This window comes from Anguilla anguilla, chromosome 7, assembly GCF_013347855.1.
Source record: "Anguilla anguilla isolate fAngAng1 chromosome 7, fAngAng1.pri, whole genome shotgun sequence".
Classification (NCBI taxonomy): Eukaryota; Metazoa; Chordata; class Actinopteri; order Anguilliformes; family Anguillidae; genus Anguilla; species Anguilla anguilla.
In genome coordinates, this window is record NC_049207.1 from 26,327,576 (window position 1) to 26,343,054 (window position 15,479).

A 15,479-nucleotide genomic window follows, 5' to 3' on the forward strand; every position below is an offset into this window, starting at 1 on the left:
TTAGCTAGTAAACTTGCTGCTACGTGAATTCGCAACACCGACACGCAGGGTTTTCATACACCTTCTAAAGCGACTTTTACTTTATCATTAAACATACCCCAAACACAAACTTTACAATCTGCCGTGTTGCCGTGCTTATTTTGTCATTTTCCATGTGTTCTCGGTCACTGGAGAACTGTAGTCCACGAATTTCCAGATTTTCCGCGATGCCCCAAGCAAGTAAACCAACTGGCTGGAAGCTGCTGGGCAAGTAGCTACTAGAAAACGAATTGTAACTGGATAACGAGTAATTCAACTCAAGCTTCCAGAAGGGAACCAAAAGATGATTTAATGTGTTTCCTCCATCGCACGTTTACAGACAGTGACTAGTCATACTCACCGCTGTAGTTTGCACAACTGACTGGCAGAACTGGCTGAACTTGCGCCGCGAACCGGATATCAACAAAGATGATCCTAAGTAAAGTCATATGGTAAAATGCCGTCATGGCCGCTTAATGGCAACAGACTGGAGGAACAAACAACACAGGAAAAGGGATTAGCATTTTACCGGTGTACAGCCATATTCAGAAGAATTGACTACTTTTGATTTATATAATCGGAGATCAACATGCATACTCATTAGAAATGGCAAATTCAAAATATGTACATTTTAAATCTGAGAAATATTTAGGCTACCTATGGATACAATAAAATTGCCACTCATTTTGGTCCTCTAAGGGGACACGCTATTCTAAATTGTGGGTCAGATTGTCTCCCTGGGACTTGGACTTCACAAGTTAGTGAGGACTGGCTCCTACTCTATCTCCATGACTACAGGAGTTTAGGAATGACATGTCTGCAGCATCCTTGAGGAGATCTAGGCACCAGTCGCATCTCTGAAAGCCTGTTCCCCAGACGACCAGTTTGCATTAGATCTGTTATCATGACCACAAGTCTCTCCCCCTTAGTCCTTGTAATTTACACACAATACTACTTTTGACAACACCAGTCAATTTAAATTGCTCCAGTTAAATCCTTTAGAATCTGCTAGGAATCATGTCACTTACCTACATCTACAACCACATTAAAGAAAGACTTTGTTCTGGATATTAGGGTGGAAACAGATTTCTATTTTTTTCCAGATTCCTTTAATAAAATTTCAGTTATCTGCAATAATTTTACTGGTGTTAAAGTATCATGAAATTATTTGACCCAGGTCATCTCTAGTCCCTCCATTCTCTTGAGGTATTCCAAACAGTTCATGTCCCAAAGACTAAGCAACCAAAAAGAGCCCAGATTCTCATAAATAAATGGTTTTATTGTAATTTTTTTTGGTAAACATTCTTACCATATATTAATATAGCCATCTAAAATTCAAGACAGTATTTTTTTGCACACAAGAACATTTTTAACAATTTTTGAATGTCAAATTTACATCCATATATCATTAAAAGTGTGACATTTATGTATTCTATAAAGACATATCATTATTTATCACATTTTTCTTTCATTGTGCAAAACTGTTTTGTCAGCATCATTTCAGCCGCAAAACTTTACATTGTGACAGTTTTCCAGTGTTTGTTAAATAAACTTAATATTACTAAAACAATAAAACATCCCTTCAGTAATATGAATATATAATAAGACATTATCCCCTCCTCCCTGAAATAATATTCCATTAATCCAACATAACACTGTGGATGACACAACAGTCACAAGAGTGGTTTACATCATTTTACATCATACTTCATTACAAATCTATTGACCTTGTAATAATGTATGCCAAGATCATTTTCAATTTGGGTTAAATCTGTTTCGTAAAATTAAATACGTTGTCACAGTGTTATAGCACTTGCCTGAAATTGGAATATGCTCTTGTGACTGGCTGTGTCATGCTTATTACTGTTATGTGATTTTTATGAGGCTCAGGTAGTTCAAGTAAAGTGCTGCTGAAAACACTACTCTAAGTACTGCAAACATCTAGAAAGATCAATGCTGAGAACTAAGCAGTCGGCATTCAGGTTGTTTGTGCTTCTTCCCGGTCATATTTTTTGGCATCAGTTTGAATGGTGATTGTGTGGACACTTTGTGGATAATGCTCATTGGGCAGTATAATTAGCATTTCTTAATTTCTTCATTTTTCAAGTATAAGAAAACATTCTGCTGGAGGATCTTGGCTGGTGTTTATAATTCTCATCATTTATGAGGATCTGCTGGTGGCTGCTGGGTGGCTCATCCGGTTTCGGAGCTGTTCTAGCCCCTGGTCTGGGATTGAATCCTGACTGTGGCCGGGAGCCCCACAAGGCCATGCGTAATTGGTGGCAGCGTCGCCAAATGTTAGGTAGGGTTAATTTAGGAGGAATCTGCGTCTCATTGTTCTACAGCGACCCGTGCTGGTTTACCAGGTGCCTGCAGTCCGCCTGTGAAGCTGCACATGAAGCGTATTCCTCTGACTCATCTCTGTGCAGGCCTGACTAGCGGGCTGTGAGGTGACATGCATCAGAGAGCGTGTGGAGGTCTGCTCTCTCCTGATTTAATAGTCAGGGGTCCATTTATGAGCACCGATATTCAATTGGTTATTCCAAATTGGGAGAGAAGGTGGAAAAATGCAAAAAAAAAAAAAAAAAAAACTGACCTAGCTGACCCAGCTGTGCAGAAAATTGCGGCACTGCAGTGCTCAGCCACAGGACTGTGGACTGCGCCATGAGAAGCAGCAGAACCTAGCGTCTGCGCACTCTCCCAAATCCCCTGAGGAACATTCAGCGGCAGGACCACTTCAAGAATGCATGTATTTAAAAAAAAAAAGAAAAAAGACTGCTTCTTCCAAACTCAGAAGATAAAGTAAAAACAGACAGATAATAAAATGAAGTTTCTGAAATCAAAACCGAAAAAGAGCAGCACCAACCCTGCAGAAGAGAAGGGCCCTCTCATCCGTCACAGAGGGGCTTCCGCAGGGTGAGTCGGTTGGTGTGGCCTCACACAGAGCACCTGTCCCAGGAGGTCCAGGTAACCCCACACACACAAAGGAAAACACAGAGATGTAGGCCCGGGCGGGCCCTTCAGTTGCAGCTAAAGATGGAAGGCGGCGGTGGCGGCGGGCCTGGGCTGGGCGGTCAATTCATCCTGCGGGTGGCGAAGTCCAGCACCATGCTGGCGGCACCCAGGAGGGCGGGCTCCTGGAGGTCAGAGGTCAGCACCTTGACGTTACCGACGGAGCACAGGGCACGCTGGGAGATGACCTGCTGGACAGGCGCTTGGTAGGAGGAGGCCAGCACGCCGGACAAGACCACCAGGGAGGGGTTGACCGTGTGCAGGATGTTCACCACGGCCACACCCAAGGCCGTGCCAGCTGGGGGAGAGAGAGGATTAGAGCGACACACCCCAACATCAGCACACGCACACGCATGCACTCAGATTATGGGCATGCACAAACAGGTTCACTTCAAACTATTTGGTTGAAGTTGTGCAGCAGCTTCTTAATGTTAGTTTGAGGAGTCAAAGACAGCCAGCCTACATGCTGCGACCTGCACAAGTACACAAACAGGAAGATTACACATAATTACACATGCAAAAGAAGAAGAATTTGTGAACTGAGCAATTGTATTCACATATAAGCAGCCACTCACACGCACACGCACGCACGCATGGACGCATGCATGCAAGCACGCACATACACACACACACACAAGGACCTGCTCATACATACAAATACACACACACACACACACACACACACACATAACTAAGCACCCACTCACACACACACCCACGCACACATACACAAGCACAAGCACACATGCCTACTATTGTTTGAGGTGCACACATAGGCTCTATCTCTCAGCAGGAATGCAGACAGAAAATGTGACCTTTTGATACAGCATAGAGCAATGCAGTCTGACAGGTTTACTTACTTCATAATTTTGTAAAATGTAATTATGTAAAATGGTTTATGTATCCTGGATTATCACATCTTCCCAAAATGTGAGATACAAACAGAGATCTCACCTGTCACAAACTATTCTAAAATAGCACACTTACCTGTTCTGAGATCAGCCTCCACTGTAGGCACCTGCCACAGACTACTCTTGACCTGCACACTCACCTGTTGTGAGAACAACCTCCATTGCAGGTACTTGTCACAAACTTCTCTAAAGCTGCACACTCACCTGTTCTGAGAACAGCCTCTGCCTTGGGGTTACCATGCTGAGCAGCGCTGATGAGGTGAGCAGCGGTAATGGTCTCTTCACCTTTGAGGGGCACCTCCTCCGTGATCAATAGGTCCGCTGTGGATCACACAAGTACAGCTCAGCCACACTGTTACAAAACACTGTGTCACACTGCTACAGCAGCCTTTTACAAACGAAAGACTGTTACAGCACACTGTTGCAGAACAGTCACAGAATATAATTATAGAACAAACTACTCCAGTGCGTTATTACAGTGCACAGTTGCACTGTACTTCATGCTCCAGATTACCATTGCACCATTACATGATGCTGTAACATACCATTGCACCATTACATGATGCTGTAACATGCCATTGCACCATTACATGATGCTGCAACATACCACTGCACCATTACATAACATTGTAACATACCATTGCACCATTACATTATGCTGTAACATACCATTGCACCATTACATGATGCTGTAACATACCATTGTACCATTACATGAAGCTGTAACATGCCATTGCACCATTACATTATGCTGTAACATACCATTGCACCATTACATTATGCTGTAAAGTGCCGCTGCACCATTACAAGACACTGTAACATACCATTGCACCATTACATGACACTGTAACATACCAATGCACTATTACATGACACTGTAAAGTACCGCCGCAGCACAGTTACAGACACGCTGAGCGGGTGGCGGGGCACTGACCATCGTGCAGCTTCTTGGCCTCGTGCTGCAGGGCCAGGCCGGACGCGAAGGCCTCCACGCAGCCGCGGCTGCCGCACTTGCACTCGGGCCCGTCCAGAGACACGGTGATGTGGCCCAGCTCGGCCGCGCAGAAGGTGCTGCCGTGGATCAGCTCGCCGTGCTGAATGATCCCCCCGCCGATGCCTGCCAATCACAGACAGCCAAGCAGGCATTTAGGGCGGGATTATGGCTTCGGCTTCACCGGCCGTGCGAGAGAGTGGCTGAGAGCACATAAAACAAACATGACGTCTGTTTGGGGAACACACAGATGATGTTTGTTCATGCGTGGGGTGCGTGTGTGTCTGTGTATTAGAGGCTGAAGAGGCAACACCCTAATTTGCAGATATGTCTTGCATCAATGGAATTTCAGTATCAGTCCGGCGGGGGCCACTGTCTCACTCCCCCAGGGTGATTCAGTGTAAATATATTGTCAGCTACATGAAAGAGGGCTACACCTCTATTGTAAACATTTCATCCTGTTTGTGTTCCCATGGTCAGCTGAGTAATTAAACATTCCTATATTTGTTACAAGGATCTGTTCATGAATAGGGAGATCATTTAACTCCATTTTGCGGTTTGGATTGAATACCTGTCTCGCTGTAGCTGGGGTGTGTCAGGTTTACTCTGTTAATTCTAGCAAAGGACGGTTTCCAACGCAAAGAAAAATAGTCCAGGGAACATGCAACCTCCTGTGACATCAGCGTTTTCTTTGGTCTGGTTTTCTGTGGAGTCTGCATCAGTGGTATGCTCAAAATGAGAGTACGTTCCCTCATGACTAAACACAGGCTCACACACAGGGCCGGGGTCCAGCCTGTGGCTTTCTCATTGGCTGCCACCAATGATGTTTATGACCAATAGCAGAATGGAAACTCTCTCTCTGTCTCTGTGTCTCGCTTAATTGGGAGTCTGCAGTCTGCCTTCTCAAGCTTCACATGAAGCGTCTACCACAAAATAAATTTCTTCGCTAGTTTAGCTTGTGCACCACGGTGTGCAAAGAAGCAGCAGCTTCACATCGCATTTCACAGGAAATTAACAGCTGGGTTCCATAAAGGTTTGGCTAACGCAACAGGTCAATACAAATTAAACTCCCCCCTTTACCAACCCTGTTAAATGGACATATCCTCACCAGGTTTCTTTTGTAAATGGAGCATTTCAAATATAGAGAAAATAGTAGTAAAACAATGTAGAAAAGAATAAATACGTGCTGACCTCGTCATGGGTCCTAATGCTGCGGTCTGCATACCTGTGCCAGTGATGATGGTCACAAAGTCCTCCACCCCTCGGCCGTGGCCGAACTTCCTCTCCGCCAGGGCAGCACAGTTCCCGTCGTTGTCCACCCACACGGGCAGATGCAGGGCGTCGGAGATGGGCGTGCGAATGTCAATGCCGCTCCACTCCTTGATCAGCTTGGTGGAGTCTATGATCACCCCCTCCTGAGGATTCACACGGCCGCCAGTGGACACGCCTGAGAGAGAGAGAGAGGTAAACGAGGGAGAGAAAGAAGGAGGGGGAAGAGAGAAGGATAGAAAGAACAAAACAGAAAAAGGGAGAGAAGAAGAGAGAGATCGAGAGGGAGAGAAAGAGACTTTTAGAACTACGGAGAGGTAACTGGCCCCATTTGCCTCCAAATGGAAATGGTTCTAATGTGGTATCCATGCAGAAGTGTACCTACCCACACCCAAGATTCTGCAGTTGAGGTCCACAGCTTGGATTGCAGCATCTGTGCACATTTTCAAAATGAGTTCCATCCTGGCTTCATAGTTTTTTGGGTTTGGTTGGCAGAACTTCTTCACTATACCCCCCTGCCATCAAATAACATTGAACGTCAAAAACACAATATTCAAGCAACAATCCTTCTAGGATTAGAGCTAAACCTGCAGACTCTGTGGTCCTCCTGGCCTGGAGTTAAACTTGTAGACCCTGTGGCCCTCCAGAACTGTAGTTTGAAACCACTGCTCCAGGGCCTTACCTTCATGCTGATGATGGCCACACGCAGGTTGGTCCCTCCCAGGTCTACGGCCAGGGCGCTCTGGGTCTCCAGGATGTGGTCGATGTCCTGGGAGAAGCACTCCTTCACCGGTGGGAAGCGGAAGGACTTCTGCAGCGGCTCGTCCAGATCGATGCTCTGCAGGAACTTCAGGATGCGCGGCACTGAGTTCCCATCACCGTAGATCTTAGAGCTGCGGAGTGAGGCGGAACAGCCATTTAAGGACCAAATGCATTGTGGGTAGGGCTACAGCATGTGACCAGTGTTTCATGTCTTATCCTCAAGGAGTCAAGGTAAGAAACTATTAGATGAAGTCCAAAGACCAGTTATACCATCAAGGTAACCCAATTTTTGTGTCGGTTTTAATTTGGTGGAATGAGCTTGAATTTGACAGTTGAGTAGAGCAGTGGACATAAGTGATGTCAGTACACATTTACTTTGAGTCAAGCAGCATGATTAGAACCTTCACTCATAGTAATTAAATTCCTTATTGAGACTAAGTGAGAATCACTTAGAATAATTGAGACTGAATAACTATTAAACAAGAGACTTGAGTCAATATTGTCCTCATAGTGAATAGTGAAACTCTGATCTGGTCAGTGCATATACTGTATAAATACAGATTTTCATCTTTTTGACAGAAGAAGTGGGTAGTGGTCAAGTTTTTCAAGATGATCTAATTGTGTGGATCCTTTCCAAAGAGCACTTTTGACACCTCCCGCTCAATGTGATACCCACTCCCACAGTTCTCTTTAACAGGCCATCCTGTGTTTTACAGGTATTATGTGGTACACACCAGGGATAGCGCTTCCCAAACTGCAGCTCTAGGGCGTGGTAGATCTTATACTGTGTGTCTGCATCTCGCACATGAAGGACGTTTTCACCTGGTGGGGTTTGAACACATTCACAATCAGATAAACCAATGGACAGCTTTGGGTCCAACTGCACAGATATCCTACAGGGGTGAAATTATATATAAATAGCTGCCACATTGTCAGGGAAACTGAAGGAACACACCACCTACACCCTACTGTGGGTGTGCTTGCATTTAAGCTTAGGTCTAAACAACTTACACAGCTACCCCTTTTCATTTTCACTGTTTAACCCATTTTGGGTTAAGTGCCTAGTTCAATGGTACAGCAGTAGTGCCCCAGCTGGGAATCGAATCCATAACCTTTGAGTTAGAGTACAGTTCCCAAGCCAATACAACACAGTGGTGACAACATTGATTTGATTAATCCCTCCAGAGTGTGAGTCTTTTCCTGAAAGCTGTGCCCCCTACCTGTCTCTCTGCCCGTCTGGCGGGACCCCAGGTTGATGACGGGCGTTCCAAACGCCCCCGCCTCCCGCACCCCTCCGCTGCTGTTACCGATCATGCAGCCGGCGTGTTCCACCAGCTGGATGAACTTGTCAAAGGGCACGTGCTTCGCCGCCCGGAAGTTGGGGTGTCGTTCGATCCCCTTCCTCCTCATCACACGCACCATATCCTTACTTCCTGTGGGGGGGAGGAGAGGAGAGGAGAGGACAGGAGGGGAGAGGAGAGGAGAGGAGGGGAGGGGAGAGGAGATGAGAGGAGAGGAGAGGAGAGGAGAGGAGAGGAGGGAGGGCTGGGTTAAATCTGCGGGTCAATGCCTGTGAGTCTGTCTGTTGAGCTGCACTTAGAGACTTGTGAGCCCAACTCAAGGACTGCTGTATGACGCATGGGCTTATATGTGCAACATACAATGATAAATATATAACACAGAAATATATTTGTTAAGTGTAAACAAAACTTTCACATCTGTGTCATTTGCAATAATGAATGAAAAATGGATAAAAAGGCTGAAGAAGAGGGTAAAAATGTTACCAGTTTGTACTTTCAAAATTCTAAGTATACCAGTGGTCTCAAAAGCTATTTTTGCACTGATGGCGTCTTTGTTGAAATTCTTGCGCTTAAACTCTCACTTAAGTTATTTCTACTAGTGGTCTGAGCACAGGAGCAATCTACATCTTTGAAACTGTTTCCAGGAGACCAGTGCAAAACACATTTTTCCTTAGCACAGCTTGAGATGAATGCCTGCGGCGTGCGGCTGTTGTTGAAAATGATCCTGAGAAGAATCGGGTTCACCGGAGTGGGCGGGGCTTACCTGCGTCGATGTTGGGGAAGAGGATGAGCGTTCTCTTGTTAAAGGATATCAGGGCGTCCAGCATCAGGCCGTACATCTTCACAGAGTTCTCGATGTCGGTGGTGACGGGGTGCTGCAGAGCCAGGATGTAGCCGTTCTCTTTCACATCATCTCCTGTCGGGGTGAGGAGATCAAGGGGGTAAGTGGCGAATCACCAAGGTGGGTGGCGAACAGGTGAGGTGAGTCCCCCCCACCCCCCATTTACCGTAAAAAATCAATTGGCGAGACCCTGAAGTGAAAGGCGCTATATGCTGCAAACATAACTCAGAGATTGCAGGTTCAGTTCCCAGCTGGGGCACTGCCTGTTGTAGCCTAGTGCAAGACAGTTAAACTGAATTGCTACAGTAAAATATCCAGCTGTATAAATTAACCATGTGTAAAAAATAAAAATAAAAATAAAAAAACTAAACTGTAAGTAGCCCTGGATAAGAGTGGCTGCTAAATGCCATATTAATCTGCTAAATATGAAGTTGGCCCAACATATTTTACACAGGTTAAAGTTTTTCCCCCGTCATACGATAACACAATAGAGGAACAGAGCAATGTATGACGAGAAGGTAGCTCATTACGTCAAAGCATGTGAAGAGAGGGAAGTGTCAGAGATCATTTCCATGATATAAAGATGTCACGTTGGACACACAGTGACTCACTGAAAAACGATTCTCTTCGTTAGCTTGTTCTCTGGCAGAAAGAAAAGACACAAGTGAAACACCCAACCTTTACATCCTAAGCCTGTCAGACCTGTTTCACAATGCTTCATAACCATCATAAAACCTCTATTGTACTCTACTGGTGCTTTGTATACAGTAACGCATACAATACATTACATCTGTATTTGTATTTTATGCTATGTGGCTAAAGAGAGGGTGAGGCTCTCAACTAAATGAATGCAATGCAACATGTAAACAGGTAGCTGCAGCTACAGTACCTACCGAGCCAGTGCTGTATGACTTTGGCGGAGTCCTCGCTGTGGTAAGAGGTGAGGAGTCGGTCATAGGAGGGGCAGCCGGCCAGCAGGATGCGGCTGTGGTCCTCGCACATGGCGATAAGGTGCTGCTCGGCGCTGCGGGTGCAGCAGGCGTGGTAGTGCGCCAGCTTGGAGATGGCGTGGCGGATGGAGTCGTCGATGGTGCCGCTCACCTCCCCGCCCTCCACGTGCAGGATGCGGATGTTCATGAGCGCCGCGGCGGTGGCCAGCGCCAGCGCGTCGAAGCGGTCGCCGTGGACGAGCAGCACGTCCGGGTTCAGCCGCCGCAGGACGTCCGGCAGCTTGACCAGCGCCAGGCCCACCGACTCCACCATGGCGGCCTCGTCCTCCCCACGCACGATGGTGTGCAGCTTGGAGCTGACCTCGAATTCGTCCTGCTCGATCATGCGGAACGTGTTCCTGGGGGAAAGGGGGGCACCGCATATTGGTAAATGGTAAATGGACTGCATTTTATATAGCGCTTTTATCCAAAGCGCTTTACAATTGATGCCTCTCATTCGCCAGAGCAGTTAGGGATTAGGTGTCTTGCTCAAGGACACTTCGACACACCCAGGGCGGGGTTTGAACCGGCAACCCTCCGACTGCCAGACAATCGGTCTTACCTCCTGAGCTATGTCGCCCCTTTATTTAACTCACAGTGGACATGCCATGATACCCTCAAACGACCAGTCCACATTGATCCAGTTGAGAAGAAGGGTTCAGAAAGTTTTGAGGAAAAGATTTTCTCAGTGAGAACTAACTGCTACTGACACAGAGAATGATAGAATATTCCCCCCCAGGAGAAATAACATCTGAGCATCATCTTCAGATTAGACTAATCTCTCACACACTTGAGCACTCTAAAGGAAATCTTTTTTTTTTTAAGGACAGAAGGGTGAATCGCTCGGCTCACCCGTAATCGTCAATGAGGTGGGACCCCAGCACCACCACCCGCAGGTCAAAGTTTTCCGGGTCGGCCTTCAGGCCAAACATGATGGGAGCCAGCTTGGAGTAGTCGGCACGGTTACAGGTGGCCACACACACCCTCAACTTCCTGTTCCTGGGGCTGTCCTCCATCTTCTCACCCCTCTCTCTCTCACGCTGAACCTGCATGTAGTACAGCTCCTACAACAGGAGAGCAGAGGAGGAGAGGAGTGGAGAGAAAAAAGGAGAGGAGGAGTGAAGTGGAGGAGAAAGCAGGAGAAGACAGACATTTACTTTGGTGGACTCCATGATGAATACAGGATTTGTCTGAATAGGCATAAAATACAATGTCAAAAATTAATTCTGTAAAAAGTCAAATAATTAAAGAAAGAAGTGTTGCTTGAATCTGCGAATGACAGGTGCACATTGGTATGGCAGGTAGGCAAACACTAGACAAAATCCTTGGGGGAAAAGGCCTCTAAAGGTAGATAAACATGAATAAATGTAGGAGGGCCAAGGCACTGTTTTCTTTATTTAAAAAAAAAAAAAAAAAAAAAACTTTGACTTAAGTATAAAACTTTACATTGGTTTTCTTTAGTGTTAATAAATGCATGCTTGGTGAGTTCACTTTGATGACTGCTGAATTGGGTTGCCAAAATGTGTATAAAGAAACACCTAAGTGTAAAAACACACTTGTATTTAATCATGTGTCAAATTTAAAGCTCATCCACAACCACAAAGACACATCTAACACATACTTGCATTCTTCTTTTTCTGTTACTTTCACCACTGTTTATGTACAAATTAAATAACATGCCCAAGGTTTATGGAAATGTACATCTGTTTTGGCTAACTGCAAGAATTTGTTTTGTAAAATTAACAAATCACAGAATTTGCTCAACAGGCAGTTTAACTCACAGCCTGAACTCAAAGAATGTACCTGAACTCTGCCTGAAACTGTGTGGTACTACCAACTACCAGCATAACTCACTACACTACACAAACACTGTACAACAGTTCAAACACGCTCATCATTAAACAAAAACCCTCAACACTACACGAACACACCACTACACAAGCACACTCACTAGACAAACACATTCACCACTAAACAAACACACTCACCACTATGCAAACACACTCACCAATACACAACATACTCATCGCTGCACAAACAGCTTGCACAGGTACAAGTTCATTAGCTACAGCAGAAACTGGCCCAAATATTCACCAGGACATAAACACCATCTACACAACTGCCCTGTGACAGATGCCATGGCATGAACACAATTTCTACACAACTAGGTCATCAGATTCACCACTACAGACACAACAAATACACAGCTTCTTCACCAAGCCAAACTCTGTGCTAAGATAATTGCTAATCTGCTGGATCACCATTTTCACCACTTCACAAACGCAATTTCTGCACAATTGCAGCATCGCATCCACCACTAAACACAGTTTCTTAGAAACCCAGTAATCACACCAACAACCCTACAAAGGCAACCTTTACACTTATCCTCCATACCATTCACCACTACACAAACACAGACTGGACAAACACACTCATTAGACAAGCAAACTCACCACTAAGCAAAGAGCACACCACATACACGAGTACACGTATAAGTACTCATGAGTACATGTACACTTATATCAGCACTAACCTTCTTTCAATACCAACCTTCAATACCAACTTCTGTCTTTCAAGTGCCAGAGGAGATTCGTTTATCTCCTCCCTTTATGTAGACACATCATTCTAAAAAAATGTGAGTCAATGGAATGATTCAGATTCTTTTCATTCCTGCTGTAAGCAAAGGGTATGTGGCTAATACGTAGAGAGGAACCTTTAAAAAATATGGGTGTGTCCATGAACAGTAGCAGGACACTTTATGTAATCTTTGGTAGTTTTTCTGAAAACATACAATGAAATCCTTATTTTCCAGTATGGTTGTGATTCTTATGTACAAGGTTAGTGTTTTTTTTCTGACAGCTATCTGCAGCTACATAATAACAAATCTCTCTGAACATTTGAGCATTTGAGCAATGTTAGCACAATTGAGAAATTTAAGTGCAGAAGCCTACTTGGTTCAAAGTAGGCTTCTGCACTTAAATTTCTCAATTGTGCTAACATTTCTAAACCCTCAAATGTGGTTGAAACTGGCATACTATAGACTACCTTAGGCAAACAATATGGATGACCCTGATGTTGGTATTAGACAGGGATTTGTTACTCAGTTGGGTCCAATTTCATTAACACCTCTAAAATAGCACCATCGGGAAAAGAAACCCTTCAGGCGGAAAACCTTTTAACTACTTTTAACCCTAAATTTCTTTCTTCCTGATCTGAAATGCCTAACTGTGTTTGTAAGGCCATCTTGCTGACAGCTCGAAAGGTACAAGCTGCTGGTCTCTGCTGCATAATCATGACAGAAGTGTGCGCAGTTCACACAGCTGACACAGGTGCAGGCAGGCAGGTAGGTGTGACATCAACCAGGCATCAATTTGCCCATTAAAATGAGGTAACCCTCTCCACTCTAAACCCTACCCACAATCCTGAAACAAAGTTCATATACCAAACTCTGGGGGCCACACCCATATCTGATTCGTTCCCTGTCTCTATGGAGACCAAACCACTCGTTGCCCTGTGGAAAACACAGCTTAAACAAATGATTAAGTCCTCTGTCTGCCACCCAGCCAGGTGCAACCACTGCCCAACCTGTGGGTTGTATCACCAATATAGCTGCCACTCCAGTTAGATCCTAATCAGTCTGATTGCTCCACAAAAATGAAGAGGCTTAACTAACAGGAATTTTTGGCCACTGACTCCACCCTTCCCAGCTAGCAATTTGAAGCTAGAGCCTTTGTTTGATGCAACATTGAGGAGATGCCAGTCCACCTCTTGCATCACACTAAGGCCACCCCTTTGACACTGTGCTAGTTCACCAAATGTTTGTCACAGAAACCCTGGCTCTCGCTTCCTCCTCCTACCTGTAGGCAAATGGATGAGCTACTATCACCAAGACCCATCATTCAAATATGACTGCGCACACTGAAGGCTGAACTAGCCTTTCATCTGTCAGAACGAGAAGATTGATGACACAGCAGTCACACACAAGAGGATGTTCACTGGGATGATGGGAAAATACCAAACTGCAGGTAAGAGTCTCTCAGCCAGGCCCATGCAAACACATGATTGAGTATAATTATGAGAAAGGGAGAGAGAGAAAATAATTTACCGAAACACCAAACTTTACACAATAGCCTTAAAACCTGCTCCTATCCCATATTTACACCAGCACAGAGAGAGACATTTCCAAATCACGATGAGGTCACAGCCTCAGTCTCTAGTAACAGAGAGAGACAGCTAAAGATAAAAGGAATATAAGAACTCATAATGACAAGAACATGTCATTCACCTACAGTCTAAGAGAACATCTAGCATTGCATCAAGCCCAGACTTGAGTACCTCATGGGTCTCCGCCTCTTCTACATGCACACACACATTGACAGTGAGAGTCTAGCCCTGTTCTTTGAATGTAAAATCGTTCTCTGACATTCACATGCAATTGGCACAGTTCCTTCCTCCACACTGGCAGCGTCCCAAGCTCTTCTGATTACAGTCAGTATCAGGAGAGGGAGGAGGATCTGTCACAGGGTTTCCAGATTCCTTGGTAGCCTTTACTCCACCAAAATCCCTCAAACATCTCCCAATTCCAAAGAGCTCACACATGTTTCAAGACTCCATATCCCCTTTTAAAAGTCCCTATCTCGGATGGACTCCGATACATTCATAATCCGAAACTTACACTGTGAGATAATAAAAAAGTCACTGTTTTACATTTCAAATCTAAAGGGGTAAAAAAATCCCACAGTCTGACAACCCTGAAGAGGTGAGGGAAGATGGGGGGAAAGCAGTGGACTCACATGTGGGTTTTTGCCAAATTCCTGTGGATGCATGCTCTGTTGGACGGATCTCACTGCAAACGTTTCTTACAAGCTTTGGTTCACCTTCTCCGGAGCGCAGGTACCCAGTGTCACTCAGCCACAGCAATCCTCTCTATACGAAAGGATACTGAAACCCATCCCCTCATTTACATGAAGGATTCTCATTGGCTGAGGTGCAGCCCTGCCTCTGGGGCTGGTCCGATCAGCACCCATTCTCCAAACTCTTAGAGTACTGGTACTTTAAGAATGAAAAAAAGAAGATTTAATCTATAACTATATTTGAATTAAGCACATCACAATTCTAATGGTAGTTACATACTTTACTTAAGGTAAAACGTCAGCATAATAATTTAAAACATTATTATGTTTGTTCCAATCACGGTACTGTATATCCCTGCGACTTCAGCCTCTAGAATTGAGATAAGGTCACAGTTGCCTCTCTTGTCTCTCCAAACCACAGACTGACTCATCATACCAAGGGGTGAAAAATAAATTATTGCAAAGACCAAAATTTTGTGAATTGTGGGACAGAATTTGCACTTCCTGCTGAGACTGAACACAGCGCCTCTGC

General features: G+C 45.0%; 1 protein-coding gene across 3 annotated transcripts; it reads right to left on the reverse strand.

The window, feature by feature from the left end:
- Window positions 1-1,381: 1,381 nt before the first annotated feature.
- On the reverse strand, window positions 1,382-14,988 carry LOC118231256 (bifunctional UDP-N-acetylglucosamine 2-epimerase/N-acetylmannosamine kinase-like). 3 transcript variants are annotated; one of them, XM_035424906.1, is made up of 12 exons: window positions 14,888-14,988; window positions 10,947-11,158; window positions 9,999-10,453; window positions 9,028-9,180; window positions 8,184-8,396; window positions 7,698-7,785; window positions 6,884-7,094; window positions 6,587-6,716; window positions 6,158-6,379; window positions 4,876-5,058; window positions 4,146-4,262; window positions 1,382-3,328 (listed from the first exon to the last, which is right to left on the reverse strand). In XM_035424906.1, the coding sequence occupies exons 1-12, from the start codon at window positions 14,918-14,920 to the stop codon at window positions 3,093-3,095; spliced, it is 2,253 nt and encodes a 750-aa protein (XP_035280797.1). In that variant the 5' UTR covers window positions 14,921-14,988; the 3' UTR covers window positions 1,382-3,092. The 3 variants fall into 3 exon arrangements, with proteins under 3 accessions (XP_035280797.1, XP_035280799.1, XP_035280798.1); XM_035424908.1 differs by lacking the exon at window positions 14,888-14,988 and adding an exon at window positions 12,645-12,696; XM_035424907.1 differs by lacking the exon at window positions 14,888-14,988 and adding an exon at window positions 12,628-12,646.
- Window positions 14,989-15,479: the final 491 nt, after the last annotated feature.